The following is a 20,898-nucleotide window of genomic DNA, read 5'->3' on the forward strand; positions in this document are numbered from 1 at the left end:
TATTTGTTCATATATGTATAATCACCTGCAACAAAGAACCAATGTTTTTTTGTCAACTCTGAATGAGTTAAATATAGTTACGAGGTGGACCCGACCACCGTGTGAGTCGCCATGTTTGCTACGTCGTGTTGAATAAGGTTGTTGCACAGAAATGGTCCAGTATATGTCGGATTTGCGTTGAATTTCCAGCGCTGCCGGAAACCGGAAATTAAATTATTGGTGCGCCACCATTGTGTCCCCTGTCAGATGCTCAGTTGGTTGCGGTTTGCAACTTTACCACCAGATGCTGCCAGATAAGTAAAAAAAACTTAAGTTTAACATTGACTGGTTTATAAGAATTATTCACTGAATTGCATATTCCAAAAAAAAAATTCCCAAAAATGCTTGGATGTGATGTTGCCAACAATAAAAGTTTTTTATATCATGTGGTATTATAAAGTAAAATTGAATGAAAGTATTATTTGTCATCTGTCTCTCTACAGAAATGGCGAGAGAATAGAAAAATGCAGTATTGAAATGCAACAGTATAAAAAATATGATATAGATTGCTTCGATATGGTTTTATTTAAACAAACTACATTTTAGTTATATATTAAATGGCCTGTTTTATGTACAAGGTGACAGAACCCTGAGGATGAGGACAGAAATAGAAGAAGACAAAAGTTTTAACAGGTGTATACATCTGGTGACAACCCTTGTTCTGGGAACAATGGGAATGATAAACTATGTTTCTAAGGGACAGTGATTTAATAAGTAGTAGTAAATGCAACAGATTTGGATCGAAAGCCTGGAGGCTCAGCTTTCTCCTCTGTGGTTTTCATCAGCACAACCAACCACCACAATTTCAGCTGGTTGTCTCCGGACGTCTTCCTCCACGAATCAAGAATTGAAGAGAATTTAGAGATAGTAGTACCGTGTTTTAAAAGCAGGAAAAAAAGATGCAGGTGGTCTCACAGCCTGGTCCACTGTGACCATTTGTTTATGGTTATACAGTACACAAGCAAAACCATCTCTTGCTCAACACATGGTATGTGCATTACAGAGCTCAGCTCTTTTTCAAAGCTTCCAGGAAAGAATTTCATTCATTGCAACAAACTGCGACAACTACGTCATCTAGCCACCCAGTTTCTGAGTAGCTCACTGGTAAGCCAGCTTTCATTGTGACTTCCTAAAAACATAACAACACAAAAACTGAACGAAAATGCTCCCAGAACAGGAGCAATAATACTGTATGGATGAAAAGAATGAGACAAAGCTTAAAATAAACCCATCTGAGAAAGTCGACAAAAATGACTATAACCGTCTATCTCTATTTCCTCTCCTTACCACTTTTTTCTCATCCTCTTCCTCCCTCCAATCTCCTCTGCCCTATATATCTCTCCTTCCAAAATGTCCCAAGAAGTGGCCACTTTGGGACACTGCCTAAAGTGTGAGGTTTTTTTTTAATGTGATGCGACTGTTAATTAAGGTCACTTTCTGTGTGGGTGCGGTGGGTCACGGTGGCTTTCAGGCGCAGAGACGGGAGGACAGGAATGACTCTTAATACTGTTGTGTTTGCTGAGAGCATCGTCAAAGTCCAGCTGCTGGCCGTTGACGGAGATGTCCATGCAGCCATGGTAAAACGCCGTCACCGGGTTGGCAGGTAACGGGACATCGTCTTAAGGGAGAGAGAGTGACTGTCAGTGAGAATGACAACAATGATGAATGGTAAAACCAAGGTTATAACATGGTATAAAATAATTTAAAAAATGTAAACAATAACATAAACACAAAGGAGATTAAGAACAACATTTGAGTAAAGACAGCAAATGTCCATTTCTTGTTAAATGTCCTGTCCACAGGACCGAGAACAACCTTGTCTTGAAATATCATGTCACACTGGTTTAGCCGGACTCAACAATTACATTCACGGGTGTTTTATCTTGGTGTTCCTTCACTATTAATTGTGGCAGGTACACTGTGTAGCTGTGGCAACGTAGTGTATCACTGACCGTGGGAAAAGGATTCACTAGACTAGAGAGATTGAGATGGATCGTTAGTATTCTCATTCATGTCTGTTGAAACTTAAGTCTGGAAATATTTTTCTATACTCTTTTCTTTTTTCCATACTTATCTAGACCTTAAAATTACTAAAAATCAAATTCCATACTTTTCCATGCTGTTTTGGAACTCTAGTTGCACTAAAAGTCAAAGCATCCTGTCACACCATTGCATTGTTCTTTTGGGTCACTTTTTCAGGAAAAATATTGCCTAGCTGGAATTTCGCTTTCATTTGAGTCAAGTTCAAATTTAATTTGAATCCTACATTGCGCATTTTAGAATTTTGTTTCTTTCCCATTTGAAAATGCAAAACACCTTTGGTGAGTCTCTGCGCTTAAGGTCCTTACAGGCAATGAACTGTTGACTCTGCCTCCTCAATGGTTTTAACTGTGCGATGAGTTGGATAGCAGGAGCTTGTGGTGCACAGGTTGATAGGAATTGCCAGAAGCAATTTAAGACACTGAACATGGACACTACAGCTTCTAACAGCAACCACTCGCTTTCTGTTTTTTTCATGCACTGGTGGTTTTGGAGTACCTTAACAAACCTGTACATCTACTATCACTTTTGTAGATTCAGTAGAGATCAACCTAAAGGTGTGCTGTCAGACCATAACCCAATGGATTTCCATTTATCTTCGATTTGGAACACTTTTCCAGTATTGGATATCTCTTAGATAGAAGATCTCCCACACTGGCCACAATAGCCTTCAATGGTGACCATAAAAAGTAATGTAGCTAATAAACATTGCTCATAGTTTTCTTCAAAGTGTTACTTTTGTGTTTAGTTACTTGTACTTGCTGCTTTGACTTACCTGGTATCCCGCCAATATATGTACTGATGGGGTTCTGCATGGTGGTATTGAGGCGCTCCAGTGCCTCCTGCAGGGCGTCAGGCGCCATGTACGCAACAGTGGAAAAGTTGCCCAAGAGCTGGATTTCTGTAGGAGTAACTTTCAGCTGCACTGTCAACCGCTCGGGGTAGCACAGCATCAGCGAGTCCAGCCTTGCCACAGAGACACCATCCAAGAACACTTGCAGGTCCTGGAGAATGAAGGGCAGTGACACCGCAAAGTTTAATCATATTTATTTGTGCTTGTATATGTGTGAGGTCAAACATAGATACATATGAGCTTATTTTCAACAAAGGTTTTTTCTACAAACTCACAGCATCTCCCTCTCCCTTCGTTACCACAGCGACTGACAGTGGGACTGTGTTGTTGTAGACAAGAGCAAAGAGGACACCTGTGCTGCTGGACGGACGTATATTCATCTTTATGTCCACATTCCAGCTCCCAGAATCACCTTGTTAGACACACCCATACACACAGAGAAATACAGATGAATTTATTTTGTCAGGTTGGACAATCTAGGTCCTATGCCAATCCATAATTCAAACTTTACTAAGAAGAAAATATGTTTGGATTTTTCTCAAAGTCACATGGTTGCAAATTTAAAGAAAGTCTGTCTTCTTAAAGCCATGAAACATTCTATCATTATGTAATTATATGGAATATATGGAACATGCACTGAAATATAAGCTCACGTGGAACTTGCTCTACCATATATCTCTACTTTGTAAAGTACCTGTGTGGGTCTGTGCTATTACATAGAATATGTCTTTGTCCAAAATCTACAGGAGCAAACTGGAGTCTTGCTGTGTGGAATGCTACGCTGCTTTTTTACATGTTTCCTCCGAGTGCTTCAGTTTCCTCCCACATCCAAATGCATCCGTGTTTGTTAACAGTTGCCTTTTGTATCAAAGCACCGTGCACAAATCTACATTTGATCCTTTAACACTGCACTGGGGCTCTTAAGTAATTGGGATGAATTGAATGCAGCGAAAACATTTTCCCATTGGGATTAATTAAGTATATACATAACTTACTCACTGTAGTCAATGTTGAAGTGTGCCAGTCCTGCACCGGTGAAGAAAGAACCTTGTTCCACAAACACAAAGCAATGTTTACTCTTCTTCCCATGGATGACCTCCTTCACCCCAGATGCTCCCTGATTCATCAAGTTCCATCCCCTGATGCAGCCGTCAAGTCGAGGGTTGATCTGACACACAGATGGAAACAGGGTGCAGCAGTATGGATTTCTGGTCTCAAGTCCAGCGTCTTAGTCAACCATTTGCATATATTTTACTCCTGTTGTAACAGGAAAACAAAGAATCCATCATGTCTGCATGAGCAGCTTACAGGTTTGATAATGTGGTCAGTGCGGTTGTCAGTGTGGTTGGGCAGACCGGCGATGTAGACCGTGGTCTCCAGCTTGCCGTTAACTGAAGTGAAGAGACTCTCGGGGCTGTTGATGCTCATTACAGCTTCCTTGCTGATCTTCACACTGATGCTGCTCTCCAGTTCATCCACGGAGATCTGCGTGGTACACATGACACCTGTCAGAGCTTTTAAAACACTTAACTTAGCACCAGAACACACAGCTCCCACAACACAACTCCACTTAACATTGATTCTGTATATCAATTAGCACGTTAGCTATCACTTTATCAGCCACAGGGGGTTTGACAGAGGACGTGGGGAAATAATTGCTCTTTCTTACCACATGCCACTGTCCATCATTTATGGCTTTTCCTCCACTGGTGACCTTGAATGTGTGCTGGTTTTTGAACTGGACTTCAATGCGACCGTCTCTCAGCCCCAACATGAACCAAGAATCCTGCGAGGACTCAGCATACAGAATAACTCCCTCTGGGTCGAACGTACGGAAGTCGAACTCTGCTGCGAACCTGACAGAGACCGGAGACAGACACATATAAGTTTACACAGTGCATTGTATATACAAATGATTTAGCCTGTTTTCACTAAGAATAATACAGCATCCAATTTTTGAATTCCAGTTTTGTCATGATTTTTTGTTTCAACCACATCTTATGATTAATCCAGCAATTCTGAAACTTCTCTTCTGTACTTCCCTTTCCTATGTCAATGATAAGCTATCACGCTACAATAACACGTGTGACTGAGAAAGGCATAAATGATACTCACTGGGATGAATTATAGATCTCACCATCAAGTCTAGTGAGTGTGTGTTTGAGTGAGAGTGCGTGGTATAGGTATTACTCATGTTGTGGCGAGCTAAATTATGGGGACAAAAAGCAAGTTAATGTAAGGCCTCCCAGACAAAACAAGTTTGTGTGTGTGTGTTTATGTGTGTGTGTGTGTGTGTGTGTGTGAATGTGTGTGAGAGAAACACTTACTTTGTGTTCTCTGGCAGACGGAAACGCAGATAGATGACAGGCAGGCCTGCAAACTGCTCCCCCAGGTACAGCATCTCAGAGTGTTTGTAGTCATGAAGATCCACACAAACAGGGATTCTTTCACAGTATCGTTTATTGTCCACCAAATGAAGACCCTGGCGGCCATCACAGTAACACGCATAGCTGCCCACTGTGTTCAGACAAGTGCCGTCACACACACTCGACTCGCACTCGTCCACATCTGCAACGGCGGGAAAAGAAACATGAACACGCAGGGATCTCTAGTTAATCACCTTGTCACCTGTCAGACTCTAGGTGGTAAGACGGGAACAATAAATGAAAGTCTCACCATTGCAGGTTTTGGAAGTGAAGTTATATTTAAATCCCGAGGGACACTGGCACTTGTACATGCCAGGCGTGTTGACACATTTAGCCGGTTCTCCGCAGATGCTGGGAAACATGAGACATTCATCGACATCTGGAAAACAGAGAATTAAAAGGGACAATGGGCAAATGGTCTCGTGAGAATTTGTATTATGATAAATCTGAGTGCGGATTCCTTTAAAAAAAGGAGAATAACTCTAATGCAGCTGCAAATTGATGTCTTTCCTTTCCTGCAACTTTTAGACACCTACATATTTTTGGGGGTAACATGAGCACTGTGCATTGATGCAGTGCAGCTGCAAGCGCTTCCTTGGTGGTGGGTTCAAGGACGGAGTGAACCGCTGAAGTTAGTGCTTTCATTAAAACAATGCTATGGAAAAGTTTTAGCTGCTACAGATGTTTAGATCCTTATCCATCACAAAATGTCATCAGGGAAGTGTCTGATCGGACTCAGAAGAGTTATTCTGCAGCATGACACTGACCCTAAACAGTATGGTAGTTCTATCTTCAGTGACAAGAGAAAACAAAGAGCCTGATGTCCTGATGTCAACATCATGGAGTCAGTCTGGGATTACAGAAGACACAAAGCCTGAGCCTGAATCCACTGAAGAACAGTGGCAATATGGATATGATTTGGAAACTGTGGAGTTTCTCTGCGATATTGCGAAGTCTCAACCTTACTGATGTAAAGTGCCTTGAGATAATGAAAACTAACCTGTTGAGACTGCACCATATTCGATGAATCATTAAAACAGAATAAAGATATAAATAAATAAAATCTAAAATGGAGCACTTGAGGCCGCTCTGCCTATTTGATACTTTTTTTTGTGCTCGCATGATTCTTGCACTTTTTGGGTAATATCTTCATGGTTGAATGCATTTATTGTAAGTCGCTTTGGACAAAAGTGTCAGCTAAATGAATGTAATGTAAAGGACTGCTGCCTGCCACACTGTCATCATGCTCACTCAACTGGACTTGGACTCGGAGAAGTGAACTGGTTGGATTCACTAATCTGAGAACGTTCCCTGTATTGATTCATTCATACTGTTTAAGAGTTTTAAACACTTTAAAACTATTCCTGTTGCCGCTCCTGTGTTCTGCACTTAAATCCTATCAATTTAAATATAACATGTATGCACAAATCTATCTACAGGATTTTGTAAATCTCCAAACCCTATTAAAAACGATTTGGAGAAAACAAATTTACCAAAGTGACTCACTCCATGTTTGTTAAGACTTTGAACTCAACAAGCATTAAATTCACTCAAAGACAAACACTGACTCAACACAAAAGAGGACAGATATGTGGAACAGCAAACATGGAAAAAAAACTACTGCCTTGGCGCAAATAGCTCAGTTACATAGAAGAAGCAAGGGACGTCATTTCAGATGTTAAAAGATTTTCACTTTCTGTTCCAGAAGAGGTCAAATCTGGTCAGTTTTAGAAATAACAAATGCTCCGGGCCCTGTGGACAACAGCTGGGAGAACAAAGTCTTGTTATGAGGTGTGCGGGGTCCCACCGTCCATATGAAAAAATAAAATAAGAAGTTATCAAAAAGAATAATACACCATAGAGACACGTCTGTGTTTTCTCAGCTGCTTAGTAGGACTATATGTTTCTCTTCCATACGGACAGTAAAATAGCTGGATGTCTTTATATGTGTAACATAAGGAATTAAGACGCACGGGAAAAGTAGATTCAAACGGAATCTTTCAGTCTTTTGGTGTGACTGAAACATTTAACATTACAACACTTCAGCTGCAACTAAGATGAACGAAGTCTTACCCACGCAGTTGATTTTGTCATTGATGAAGTAGCCCTCTTCACACATGCAGCGGAAACTGCCGGGGAAGTTGATACATCTTTGATTGCATCCCGCTGGAAATTCATGATCTGAACACTCATCGATGTCTAACAGGTAAACACATCACAAAAAAACTGCTAAATTTAACAGTTTTCGGTCTGATTTTAAGTATGAAATATTAAAACAGGATGTCTTTGCGCCACTAAAAAGTATAAAATCCCAATTTACATGTCAGGACTCACCGTCCTCGCAGCGCGCCCCCTTCCAGCCGGGCTTACATACACATGTGAAGGAGGCCTGGCCGTCCACGCAGCGCTCCGAACCCTCCTTGTAGCATGGAAATGGTGTGCACTGGTTACTGATCTCTGCCATGCCACAAACAGTTTTAGTCGAACACACACACTCACACACAGAGGATGTAAAACATTTCACTGCTGAAACTCTCAGTGATTAAATAACAGAAAAGAGAGCCTCAGTGAGGCCCCTCACCCTTCACACAGGTGCGAAGGTCCGATGGGATGGCAGAATCTGAATTCTGGTTGTTAATGCCGACACGGTGTGAACCCAGACACACTGCAACAGAGGGTGGAGTTTGTCAGGATTGGCAGTAGCAAAACCAAAAAAATTGTACCATCAACATATTAGGGCACAAAGGAAATTCTACAAACTTACCAACATATCTGGGATAGAAGTATTCCTGGGAAAAACACCAGAAATAAATGGAGATTCCAAAAGGTTTTAAAATTCACATTTAACAATAAGACCACATGCAGAGAGTGTCGCTGTGCTCTGAATCAATACACCAGCTCAAATCAAAATTTCAGTTAATCATCGGGCTCGATCAGCATGTTACTTTACTTTTTCAAATTTTTACTTTTTGAAATTTGAATGTTTTTAAAGATATAGCATGCAGAGAGTGTCGCTGTGCTCTGAATCAATACACCAGCTCAAATCAAAATTTCAGTTAATCATCGGGCTCGATCAGCATGTTACTTTACTTTTTCAACTTTTTACTTTTTGAAATTTGAATGTTTTTAAAGATACAGCTGACATGATGAATCAATTGAAAGAAAGCTATTCGATATTGATATAAATTGTTATTATGCAGGGAAAGCTAACTTTCGACTTTTAAAATGTAAAACTCGTCCGACTTTCCGAAACCTCTGTTAAGTCAATGTAATATATATTTGTGTCAGACAAAATAATGAAAAATTTGAAGAGGTTAGTCCGAGCTGAGGGAAAGTGAAATTGGCTTTTTTTTGTTGATTTTCTGAGAGGTTATAGACCAACTATCAGAAGATTAATTTAGCTAAAGCCCTAGTCTGATCTCTTGCTTGCACTTTCTAAGCTCACACTGCTTAATTCATCTCTGAGATTTCACATCTTCTTCTGTCTCATCAGCGTCCCATATGCTTTTTCTTTATCCACTTCATTCACTACTCGACCTGCCGTTGAAGCGATGTGGAGGTCTGATAGGAGGATCAGGGGTTTCGCTGCTCTCCTTACCGTCTCCGGCTGGTTCTCGAAGATCTCCCTGGCCTCCTCCTTGTTGCACAGCTCCTCCACGCACTCCCGCTCCAGGTTGCCCTTCTTGCTCTCCTCGAACAGAGAGTTGGCCCTCCTGTGCCTGCTCAGGAACTGGGAGGCTGTGTTCTGCCTCAGGACCGGGGCTGTTGCATGGACACACATACATATAAAACACACACACACACACACACACACACGGTTAAATAACATACCCATAATAACCATAATAACCATCTTTAATGTAATACTCTTTATTTACTACCATTCCATGTATAGTATATTTCTGTGAAATACATATATATACACATATATATATATACACACACACATGCATATATATATACATATGTATATATATGTATATATGTACGCATTAATAACAATAATGATAATATTATTAACCCACTGCACATTACTTTTTGTAATGACACAGTGCACGTCACTACTCCTCTCACACGTGTGGTTAATACAGGCGACATGATAACAACACATGACTGATCCCAGCAGGAATTCAAGTCCATAATAAGTTCCCTCATGACAGATGGCTGATGTGGCTGCAGCCTGCATGGACACACACACACACACACACACTGGACTGGACACGACCTAATTACTCTTGTATGAATTGGCCTGGAGGGGGGGAGAAAAAAAAATTGCGAAACCGTTATTTCCCAGAAATGATCCCTCAGTTGTTGTTACGAGCAGCTCGTGTTATCCGAGCCTTGTCAGACGAGAGTCACGACCCCTTCAGCGTTTGCTGGGAAAAAAAAAGACTTTTTAAAACTGTTTCCAACTGGGTCACAACGGTCCCGAAACGGAGAGTCTGCGGGACGAGGGTCGAGACCGAGACCCGCCGATTTCGCGGATTAACTACGTGGGATCGTTGTGTAGAAAAACACAACAACGCGGAAAAAAAACCCCCACACTTACATCGATGCGCATCGACGAGCGTCAGCAGCAGAGCGAGGCGAGCCAAGGATTCCCCCAGTGCCCGCTTCCGTCTCCACATAGTCGAGCCGTTCTTCCCGCTAGGCCACGGTCCGTCTCTGGGGTGAGGAGAGACTGGCTGGGGGCAGGTCCGTGAGAGAGAGAGAGAGAGAGAGGAGGGGGGGTAAAGAAAAACCGTATTATTCCCGAAAGTGTTTTTGGAGGGAGGGGGGAGGAGGGGGGCTATCGCATTCACGCGCGCCGACAAGTGTGGCCGTTGAGAGCGGTCGGACGAGCGGTGGCTGACACCTGGGTCGAACTCGTGCGGAAAGTTGGTTTCTCAAAACGAAACATACGACAGGAGAAGAGTTCTGGTAAATCTCTCTCTCTCACACACACACGTGAGAACAAATGATTCGAGGATGTAAAATTCATCTCCGCGCGTCCCGGTCGCTTGAACCCCCCCCCTCCCCATACTTCCGATACCACGTGAAGGCAGCATCATTTTGCTGCGTATCCCCTAAAGCGGGTCGCCGAGCCGAGCCGAGCCGAGCCGAGCCGAGGTTACGGGCCTCGTGACCTCGTGACGTGCAGCCAACAGTGAGCTGTTTCTAGGCGACGGACAACACCAGAGGGGACGTTGCTTGTTCTCTGGTCAAACAACACATCACATCAAATGGTTTTGTTCTACTTAATAGTAACTCGATTTAAAGTTGGAGCTGTAACAACAACTTCCTGCATCTGGTAAATCACTCCACATTAAAAAACCAGAGGTGACAGCGGAGTAAGGAAAATACGGAAGAGGATTAGGGCCAGGCATAAGAAAAGAAAAAAAAATATTAATGAGGGGGGAGGGGGGGGGGGTATTTTTTATTTATTTGGACAATAAAGATTCGAGTCAGGACACAAGTTGACACAAGTAAAAAAATAATAATAATAATCTTCCCCCTCATTTTTTTCTTCTTATGACTGGCCCTGATACTCTTCCTTAGGAAAATGGGTCTCTGGGCAGAGAAAGGTAAAATAACGCACCGAGACTTAAGAAGACATGACGAAATGTCATGACTAAAGATATGTATTAATATTTTTTTTTTAAGTGCAGGTGAGGTCACAATGGCTGAAGTTCAGGGCTCATGACATATAAAGCCATCTGTGATACTGTCAGGATAATGACGTTGCTTTTGCGTTTCCCAGTAGTATCTTAACTCAAAATTGGAGCTATATCAACTCCCTGCTTCTGGGATGAAGGCACCAGTGCCGTCCGCCCATGGACAGAGTAAGGAAAATGGGCCTTTAGCCACAGACAGGCAAAAGCCCCCCTGACCACCCCAGACTTTGTCTTTGGTCAGTATTTGTCGTTAAGTCATTTTGCACCGGTTCTGTTGCCGTTTTGCGTCTCTGTAGTCATTTGGTTTCTCTTTGTGGTTGTTTTGCGTCTCTGTGCCTTCGGCAGCTGTTCATACTTGGCACCAACGTGTGTCCTGTGTGATCAGATCACAAGCCGACAGCTTGAAGTCTTTCAGCTTTATGAATTTCAAACATGGATTACACAGAACATTAGATGTCCAAAGAAACCACATCATGAATGTGCACATTAATTAATGTCATGTGTGATGTTCCTGCTGTTATATTAAAATGTATGATGTGGAAAAACATCTGGATTCGTTGATTCATATAAGATACCTAAAAAACGTCATTATCCAATAATTTACACAACCTTCAGGAAATGCAGCAGTTGCCGATCATCTGACAGATTTTTTTTTTTTAACAAATGACAGACACAACAACATTTGCATTAATATTGGTTTCATTTAGTTACTCAGGAAAAACACATCACATTTTCACCATTCATTCAGCTTTTTTATGTACACAAATAACAGGCTTATTTTAATACTTTTAAAATATTTGTACAAAATACACTGTTCTCCCTTTATAATGTGTTTATCCGAAGAGACATTTCACTGCGAAAGGTCAGCAGATGTGCGCTGTTAATTTGTGATAATTTGATGAGGGGTTGTTAATATTATTGCATGCTGAAAGACAATTATTGCATAAGTCATTCCTGTGTAGGCTCCGGGGGGCTGGAGGAGTTCCTATTACTGTAACTGCCATTACACCCACCAACTCAGCTGATGTTTCTGGGAAGGTTTTGCTAAAAACGAAAATAAATATGATCATCGAGTTAGGTGATGAGAGACAGAGCCGTTTGGTGGTTAGCGAGTGGTGGAAATACACACTGACCATAGTTCAGAGGTTAAAGCAACGCTGCTCTCTTAATGTTTCATCAATGTTATTACTGTGTTACATGTATAAAATGTCCTGGGAGAATAAATTGGCAAATATTTCTTGAAACGGATCAGTGGTTCTATACAAGAGGAGAAACTTTAGGCCAAAGTAGAATGACAGGTTCCACAGTGCTACTAGAGTCTCTAGTAAAATTACAAGACCTGTAACACTGGGTTAATTCAATTGGCAATACAACCCTTCATATCAGTCACTCGTGTTCACGCACACACACATGCATATACCACACGCACGCACGCACACACACTTCAGTTATTAAATTCAGACACGCAGCAAGATTTTTGTATGACAAGACAAAGATAGAAAACAGAGTCAAATAGTTGCAAACTTTCCTTACAGTTCGTAGATCGACATAATCGACAAAGAAAAAGATGTCATCTGAATAATTGCTGTCCATTTTTAAAACAGTTATAGGTTTGGAGATATAAAAAAAAAAAACAATGATATATTTTTTTTGTTTGTTTTTCAAAAATAATTATTTTAGAAAAGTGATGACTGGCACTGTTTGGGCACCTGTGACCACCGCAACACCCATGGGGCTACATAACCAGGTAATTCGTTTTGGAAAATACAAAAAATTTGTCTGTGGTCTGTAGCCACCTGGTCGCACAGAAATGTCTGTGGAGGCCACCGACCCAGTGGCTGCAGCTGAACTTCTCATGCACAGGTTTGGCGAGAGTGAGTGCTCATGGATATGGACGCCAATGAGAGCGGTTGCCTTTGGGAAGCGTGAAACAACACAACACAACTGGTTAACAACAATAAATCCTGTACCGTCAACAGATCCTGGGCCGCTGACCAGTAAGATTCACAGCAGGCAGTTTCTCAGAGGAATGCATATAAATAGGTTTTGAACTACGGGGGGCAGCTTTTTCCAAAGTAAGACGGAGCTAACGCACTAAACAGAACTACATCATTAGGCAGCCAACTGGGCAACACAATCAGTAACACACTATCCATATCACCATCATAACTTGAGACAAGACTGGTTAAAAATCTTGGTATATGAATTAATTAGAAGTGAAGCTAAAAACCCACCAGTGTTAATAAGCTGGGCTATCACAGTTAGTTGTGATAGTTGAAGGGATCGTTTGGCTTTTTCTACTTACACAGAGGGAAACAAACACACGCCTTGATCACGTCTGCGTGCAGTTTTCAGGACGTGTTGAATATTATTATCTGAGCCTATTCACTGGATGTCAGGAAGCAAGTATCAGCACCTCTTAAAAGCAGCAAAATATAAAATCTTCTCCGTACATATGTACCTGTAATAGTTGCTTATATTACAGGTTGTGGAAAACGGGAAACTGCCCAAAGGCCTCAGACCTACAGGGGTCAAGAGACTCCTGGTTCAGCATGTGGCAGTTGGGCAATATTCAGGTGTTTCTTATATTCTACCTTGCTCATATTTGTAAATAAAAAGGACAAAAACGTTAGAAGCAACTCTCAATATAATGCAGTCCAGTACAACACCGTTAACTATATCCTCAACAATAAACATATCATTAAACTTATGGATTCCAGACGATGTCAAGAAAAACAGAACATTGTAACATTCGTAAAGGCAGAATTTGCTGCAGAACTGTCGTACTGAATTGCATTATACACTGAGTGTTTACTATAAACACATTATTATTTGGGTTTAAATTGTGGTTACATGGTTTAAGCACAAATTCACAAATTGTGGAAGTTAACGGGCCCACAACACATTTTTACCTGGTGGGGTAATATTCTCTGATATTAACAGAAACTGGTTTTAAACTTGGACATGATTACATTTTTTTTGTTCGTAGATGGAGTTCAGCTGATCAGTGTATTTTTCCGTACTTTAAAGTGAAGCTGCAACTTGACATCCATAAACCTATTACCTTCCTTTCAATCAGCACACAGTGATACAAAAAAAGGCAACCTTGGGTTTGCCATACTCAGTGTAAGCAGAAACAAACATCTCCAAAACAAAGCTATTCCATGAACCCGGGTACTGGTCAAACAGGGAACGATTTACAGTATAACCACAAAAAGAACGAGGCTTCAAATGAAACGTGATGTTTTCAACCTATACATCTGTTCGCACGTTGATGATGAGGATTAAAAATGAGGGATAAAATTGCCCGTGGAGTGATTTGTGATAGCCTAACATCAAGTCTTTTTCGGGCCGTGCTTGGTCCAGATAATCCCTTCTTGTGTTCTCTTGACCTTCACAGCCTTCCTGAGGAGCTTGGGGACAAAGTTAAAAGAAAATTCTAAAATAAAAAAAACAATAACAACAACAACAACAACAACAACAACAACAACAACAACAACCCCCAAAGGGATTTAAATCACAGTCCTTTCCTTCTAGAGTTTGGTCTGTCAGATGTGAAATACAATGGAACATTTCAACAACCTTTAAAATAACCAAAAACAAACCAAACAGATAAAATAAGCTTTTTGAAAGTGTGCTGCGAGGCTTGTTCATCCACACATTTGGAGACGATTAAAGTGCGTGTTGGTCACTGTCAAAACTGTCCAGTGAAAACGTTTGTTCGTTCTCTCGTCACATCACAGAGAGGAGACTCGAATAGCCGCACGGTGTGATTATCTTCCTCCGCCGTATACCTCCTTCCCTCCACAACTGTTCCACTCTTGCTGATCTGAGGTCTGGTTCTCCGAATTTGGAGTGATGCACCATGAGACGCTGCAAAAAAGTCCATCCACACAGCTGGTTCAGTCTGGCAGTGGGTCCTAAAACTCTCATTTTCTTGCACTCGAACAAATCAGGTGATACTTGTTTCCCAACCAGCTCATCATCTGCTTCTGGAAACATGATGACAATAAAAATATCGTTTCAAGCATGGATACTCTGCTTTGATGACTTTTTTTTATACCTTGTTTTAAGGAGAAATAAAAACTTTAAAATCAATGTCTGATCCGGAGCATTGTTACGGTGGATTTTCTTTGCAGTAATGAAAAATATGCTGGTTCTGGGCATCGTAGAAACAGTATACAGGGCCCTGGCTAGATCGAGTAGGTGGAGCTCTCAGACTGCTGGCGGATGTAGCACTGAAAACTTTTGTCTCCAATTGGGTGCTCCCTGTGGAAGCAAAGAGAAACCTGGCGTTTATTAGTTGGCAGAATAATCGTACGAGACAAAAAATCGAGCACAGGAGGAAAAAATATCCACACAGGTTCAAACCAATAGCTAATGTGTTTACCTGGAACATCCAGGAAACAGCTCACAGCAGTGGTTAAAGTTATAATTATGTTGTTATTTGAAATGTTAGCTGAGCTGAATTTAACATTCAAATTCACAACATACTCTACATGTGTTAAATTAATCAAAGGCCATTTCGGACTGTACCACTGCACCACCTGCTGGTTGCTCGGTGTTGAAATAGATCGTACAGTTAGACACCTACTGTAAAGCAGTGCTCAGCCCCGGTTGCATTATATATGTGGTATCAGTAGTTTATAACAAAGATAATCAGAGCAACAAGCAGAAATAAACAGCAAAGCACATACTGGCTGCCTATCTTTGTCTTCTTGAACTTGTCCCGTTTGTACTTGGTGTGCTGCTGCTCCAAAGTCTGCACAGCTGAAACGATCAGCTTCAGGGTTTTGTAGGTCTCCTGGGGGTCGTCGATGACGAAGCTGGAGTACTCCTCCTGTTCTGGCCCGTCGTACACAGACTTACTGCCACAGGCCTCTGCAGGGGAAAACAGGCAGTGGAGTCAGAGGCCGAACACAAAAGGGACACTGAGAGAACACGATCGCGCTCATGGAACATTTGTGATCAGCCACATGCACACCTTGCATCTTGATCAGTTTGGTCATGTACGTGCTGAACAGGGAATAAATCCTCTCAGTCTCTCTGTCTCCATCTACGTCCAGCTGGATGTTTGCCGGGAGGCCCCTGAAAATGCAGGGGGTACAGTTAAAAAATGAGAGCAAGAGAGCGGAAACAAAGGAAAAGAACCGATGTGAAGAAGCGCACGTACCCAGTGCATGGCGTACACCCAGGGGCTGCGTCTGCTGACAGCTTGCAGCAGAGCCAGTGGCCATTGAGGTAGGCTGAAGGATGGTAGGTGCTCAGGCGCTTGCGGTTGCACTGGCTGACTTTTGTCAGGATGTCGATCCAGTCGCGCGCCTCAACACAGTTGTTGGCCTGGATGTAGAGTGCCCGCTCTGGCTGAATAACCTGGAACATCTGGAGGAGGGAAATTGGAAAGTAGGTGAGGGAGGAATCTAAATACTTGTAGGAGAGATGGCCAAATATTCAACCCTACAAAAACTTGGACTTGGTGTGTGGGGTCCTTACATTTTTCATCTTGAAAGACTCCTCCTCCAGGCGCTCCACAGCCAGGATGTTTTCAATGGGAATGCTGCACAGAGCTCCCTCACCTGGAGTCAAAAAGGAAATACATCAGACATGGCAAATGTCAACTAAAGATGTTTTCAGGCAGAAAATTGGGTCCGGACATTTTGCGGAGTTGGTCTTTCACATATGAAGATGTCCCAGTCGGATGAGTTCACAACCGCAGGAACATTTCCAGAGCATTCCGGTGAGGGACGGCGCCTGAGTGTAGCACCCACACGCTCTCCTTGAATCTTTTCAAATTTTCCTGCTGTATTCTCACGGGGAAAAATTTGTGGATATTTTATTTCTCACATACACTGCAAAAATTCAGGAAAATGTCCGAACTTCAAGTGCATGTCTGGAAGCAGCTTAAATAACGGATGGAAGAATAATGCAGATGGTCTAAATGTACATTCAGCAGATTCTTCTTCCTGATTCTCATCTAAACACTTACATTGATATATACAGATGTGGAAACATTGAGGAGATCCTGGAGAAACTTTAAAACATACCTTTCGTTTTGTGGTAGGTAAACTCATGGTTGGTGAGGCGAAACCATCTCTTTTTGAAGTTCTTCATTCCAAACCGGTTTCTCCCCTGTGCCCTCTTGATCATAAATCTGAACAACAAGGGGTGAGAGAAATACCACTGAAAACTTTGACAGATGAGCTAATTTTTCATAAAATATTTGACAAAATATCTTAATAATTGCAGAAACTTGACACAGCCAATTAATAACACTAAACAACTTATGTCATGTGTATTTTTACATCAAGGTTATATTATCGTGTCATGTGGTTATGGTCCTGACCCTTTGAGTCCATGCAATTATTTTTGATGCAAGAGACAAGAGCTTAAAATAATCAGCCGTGTGTGTCACTATTTTCAAGCAAAATAATCAACAGATTATGGATGTTATGGACGCTATTGGTTTGCATAAATACATACAAACATAAATTAATACATGTGAAAGTCCACTATAAAGGTTTTGCTGTGTCAAGGAAGTTTCAGATGTCCGTTAGTTAATTTTATTTCAATATTTGGTACTAAAACATGTAAAACCACCAACATAGTCCTTCAAAGAAGAGTAAACACCAGGATGTCTTTGTTTTAGAGTTTGAGGGCCACCGTAAGTTCCAGGGATATAAAGACCAAAGTTACTACTCTCCCACAGATAAACTCTTACTCTTCACACACGACTGAGCCAAACAACGTGCTGGTTTCACAATCTGCCATAACGTCTGACTGCCGCTGTGCTGGAAACTCTCTTGTGTAGGGTAGTGATATGGTCACAGTCTGGACAGAGGGTATTGAGGGTCACGATGCGGGCACATATGAAATCCTAAAAATGTTTGTACAGTAACCAACCCCTGCTATCACTGTCACACCAAGCATGTCTGGCATTGCGAAGAGCAAGAAGGGCTACGAGCACTACTGACGCCCCCTACAGTAAGCAGGCTTAAAAGTTTACACTTTACTTTATACCATTCTAGTCACTGCATGCATCAGTCCACTGCCACAGTGTCACAGTGTAATAAAGTTGCTTATGTATGTATATAGGCCAGATATAAAGTGAAGTGCAGCAACATCTACAGTAGCGCATGATGTTGGTGGGGGAGAAAATGTCCGGTTTGGTTTGGAGGGGGGTTACAGTGCACACACAGGGGGTCACGAGGGCAAAGCCTTTATATAGAGAAGCTCTTACCTGCCCTTTGTGCCTTTTGACCCTTTCCCATCAACCCTCTTTATTGTGAGTTTTACACTCCTACGCCCGGTAGCAGAAACAAAAGAGGGTGGGGATGTACTGTCAACTGAAAGTTCTCCTCCACTTTACAGCCTCAGTAGAAATATAGCCAAAACAAGAGCCCATGGAAGAGCTCAGTATACATCCTCAGATGTATCTATGGAAATTGCCTGGACCATGAAGGGTCACGGATGCGAAGTTAAAGTCCAGCTTCACTTTCGTGACAACTTAAAGGACATGGGAATTTAGTAATTTCCTGAAGTCTCCACAGAATTGGAAGAACAGGAAAAACACTCTTCCTGTTCAGGTTATACCGTACAAACGTGTGCGGTATCAATCTTCTCATCTAACTCTGTTAGATATTAAACTATTCTGGACAGTTTTACAGAAAGCTTTAATAATCAACTCAGGTCTCTTGTCTAAAGCTAGAAACAAAAGCCAACCAGACAAAAACTATGTCATTAAGTGACTGACAGTACTCCACACTGTTTTATTATGATTACAAAATCTCAAATTAGTGTTCTAATTCTCTATTTGGGTTTGGCGGTATTTCCTCAATTTTGTTTCCACTATTTTAACATTTGGTTTCTTACCCTTCTTTGAGCATGATTGGTGTTTCAATACTCTTCTGATCCCATTTGCCAGAGGTGGAGATCAGGTCCAGAAACTGCAGAGGGAAGTGAAGAATTTCATTTATAAACATATTTCTTCTGGGAGCAAATTTGGTTTACACTTTGAGTACGGAGCTTTAACATCCCTCCACCCACAGAACTTCTTCGGTTCTTATCAAATGCCTGCAATCGTGTTCAAAAAACACATTTCATTACCCTTTTATCTGAGTTCATCTATATGCATTTGATACACAAGACAAAAAATATCTGATGGTGTGTCCACAAACTGCCCGAGATTTATTGAATGCAACAAGGTAAGAAGCCAAACACTCACATTCTTCACAGCGTCCGCATATTTCTGCTCGTTGAAGTAGTCATAAAACGCAGCCATGTAAGACTCTTTGAAATTGGCCTGAAAGGTATGGAAAGAAAGTGAAAGAGAAAGAAGAATCAATTTAACTGTTTGGATTGAAATACAAATGAAGCCTGGTTTTAATCACAAAAATGAAAATTCGAAAAATCCACTGTGAGCAGAGAAACTCACAGATTTAGACTTTGCGAGGCTTCCCAGGGTCTGGATCGTCTTGGAGATGAGGGTTAGGGTTCGTGAGGTGGCAGGATCCTGACGACACAAAGACATGAAGCAAATCAGAATAAATGTAATCTTGCGATGGAGATGTCAACTAACCCACCTGACCCATCAAAAAAGCTGGTTATTAGTTTGATGAAATAAGGTAAAGGATAAAGGGCATATGTGTATATTCAAGTCTGAAGTCCACAAACAATCGAACATATTGAAACAACGCAAAATTACAAGCATTAGAAAGCATCAAACTGTGGCCTGTTCATAGGTGGCAAAAAACAATTCAACACCACAAAGGCAAATATTATGTTAAAAAAGAGCACAAGTCAAAAGTGCAGGTACAGTTATGAGTCTATACACAAGGTAAACAGAACCGTTTCTTGTACCCCTGTTGTTAACTAAGTGTAAAGGCCTCTTGAATGAAAACAAACCTTCTGTTTGTTTTAGGTATAGGCAGTCTAAAACACATCCCTGATAGCATTAACTCAAAGTCTTATTATTACCTGGAGTTATAAATAATCTTATACACCTTTTTGTCCAATATTGAGGTTTTCTAGGGATTGTTTTTCTAATCATTTTAAACTTAGGGAAAAGAAATGAATAAAAAAGTAAAAATACTTTTGATAAAGGCAAAATAAAACATTGGCAACATCCTCTGATCTACTTTTCTTTTACGTTTGCATCTCTACTTTCTCGGTTCCCATTAACTTGCAGATCTGGACAATTTCAACACTCACGACATGAATGACATATTTGGTGGCACGTGTGTTTGTTTTAGTTTTAACAATGGGACTCACTGGATGGTGCGGCCGTAGATGGAACAAGTTGGGGGAGAGGATGGCTGGAGCAAAGAAACGCAGAAAGATGAAACTGCTCACTGCTGTGTACCGGACGTCCTGGTCAACTGGAGAGCAGAAACACACAAACGGGGATAGGTGCTTAAATTACACTTGACGTATTATGACATAGAGTCATTCTAGAACAATGTGCTGTCCGTTTGATACAGAAAATTAGTTACAATTAGTTTTCTATTGTCCTTTTTTTTTTTTTTACCAGAGATTGCCTAATGTTTAGCTTAGTCAGATAAAAATGAACAATTTTGTGAACATGGCTGATACACAGTGACTGAGTTGGCCGTTCACATACAAAACATTAAAATCAGTTACTTGATCAAATCCTGGGAGAGAAAAAATACCTTATCAGGACAAACTGTGGACTTGGAGCAGTTGCTTCAGATGTATACATGAGTGTTATTTGAAACCATACTTCTAATGCCGTAACCGCAGTAACTCCAGTGCCCTGGAATGGCCAACAGGAGGCAGTACAGTATACGACACTGTGTACACGTGATACTACACACATAACCATAATAAGTGTGCAGGAGGCTTAAGTGGTTTCAGGTTTGACACAAATAGC

The 20,898-nt window shown here is 41.3% G+C and overlaps 2 protein-coding genes across 4 annotated transcripts in view; both read right to left on the minus strand.

Moving 5' to 3' along the window:
- Window positions 1-545: 545 nt before the first annotated feature.
- pros1 (protein S) lies at window positions 546-10,368 on the minus strand. Of its 2 annotated transcripts, XM_035628040.2 has the most exons (14): window positions 9,908-10,368; window positions 8,957-9,120; window positions 8,123-8,147; window positions 7,940-8,023; window positions 7,693-7,815; window positions 7,432-7,557; window positions 5,609-5,737; window positions 5,260-5,500; window positions 4,602-4,788; window positions 4,241-4,417; window positions 3,932-4,100; window positions 3,208-3,344; window positions 2,855-3,083; window positions 546-1,657 (listed from the first exon to the last, which is right to left on the minus strand). In XM_035628040.2, the coding sequence occupies exons 1-14, from the start codon at window positions 9,984-9,986 to the stop codon at window positions 1,470-1,472; spliced, it is 2,058 nt and encodes a 685-aa protein (XP_035483933.1). In that variant the 5' UTR covers window positions 9,987-10,368; the 3' UTR covers window positions 546-1,469. The 2 variants fall into 2 exon arrangements, with proteins under 2 accessions (XP_035483933.1, XP_035483934.1); XM_035628041.2 differs by lacking the exons at window positions 546-1,657; window positions 2,855-3,083 and having other exon boundaries at window positions 3,207-3,344; window positions 3,928-4,100; window positions 9,908-10,043.
- A 1,325-nt stretch (window positions 10,369-11,693) lies between these two features.
- rasa3 (RAS p21 protein activator 3) overlaps window positions 11,694-20,898 on the minus strand; it is a 34,166-nt gene continuing 24,961 nt past the window's right edge. The window contains exons 15-24 of one of the 2 annotated variants that reach the window (XM_035628272.2): window positions 20,280-20,386; window positions 19,444-19,521; window positions 19,234-19,311; window positions 18,882-18,955; window positions 17,057-17,163; window positions 16,506-16,588; window positions 16,186-16,394; window positions 15,997-16,100; window positions 15,710-15,893; window positions 11,694-15,301 (exon numbers count right to left, since the gene is read on the minus strand). In XM_035628272.2, coding sequence (XP_035484165.1) covers window positions 15,130-15,301; window positions 15,710-15,893; window positions 15,997-16,100; window positions 16,186-16,394; window positions 16,506-16,588; window positions 17,057-17,163; window positions 18,882-18,955; window positions 19,234-19,311; window positions 19,444-19,521; window positions 20,280-20,386 — 1,196 coding nt within the window. In that variant the 3' untranslated portion in view covers window positions 11,694-15,129. The remainder of the gene's footprint in view (window positions 15,302-15,709; window positions 15,894-15,996; window positions 16,101-16,185; window positions 16,395-16,505; window positions 16,589-17,056; window positions 17,164-18,881; window positions 18,956-19,233; window positions 19,312-19,443; window positions 19,522-20,279; window positions 20,387-20,898) is intronic. The other variant, XM_035628273.2, reaches the window with a different exon arrangement.

The sequence above is a fragment of the Scophthalmus maximus genome, chromosome 4 (assembly GCF_022379125.1).
Source record: "Scophthalmus maximus strain ysfricsl-2021 chromosome 4, ASM2237912v1, whole genome shotgun sequence".
Lineage (NCBI taxonomy): Eukaryota > Metazoa > Chordata > Actinopteri > Pleuronectiformes > Scophthalmidae > Scophthalmus > Scophthalmus maximus.

Bases quoted from the DNA above. Each gene is read 5' to 3' on its own strand.
- pros1 (XM_035628040.2), bottom strand. From the start codon at position 9,986: ATGTGGAGACGGAAGCGGGCACTGGGGGAATCCTTGGCTCGCCTCGCT. The intron at 4,789-5,259 runs GTAAGTGTTTCT...GGTCTCTGTCAG, and splicing joins CGTCTGCCAGAGAACACAAA to GTTCGCAGCAGAGTTCGACT. The intron at 3,345-3,931 runs GTGAGTAAGTTA...GTGTCTAACAAG, and splicing joins ACACTTCAACATTGACTACA to GTGATTCTGGGAGCTGGAAT.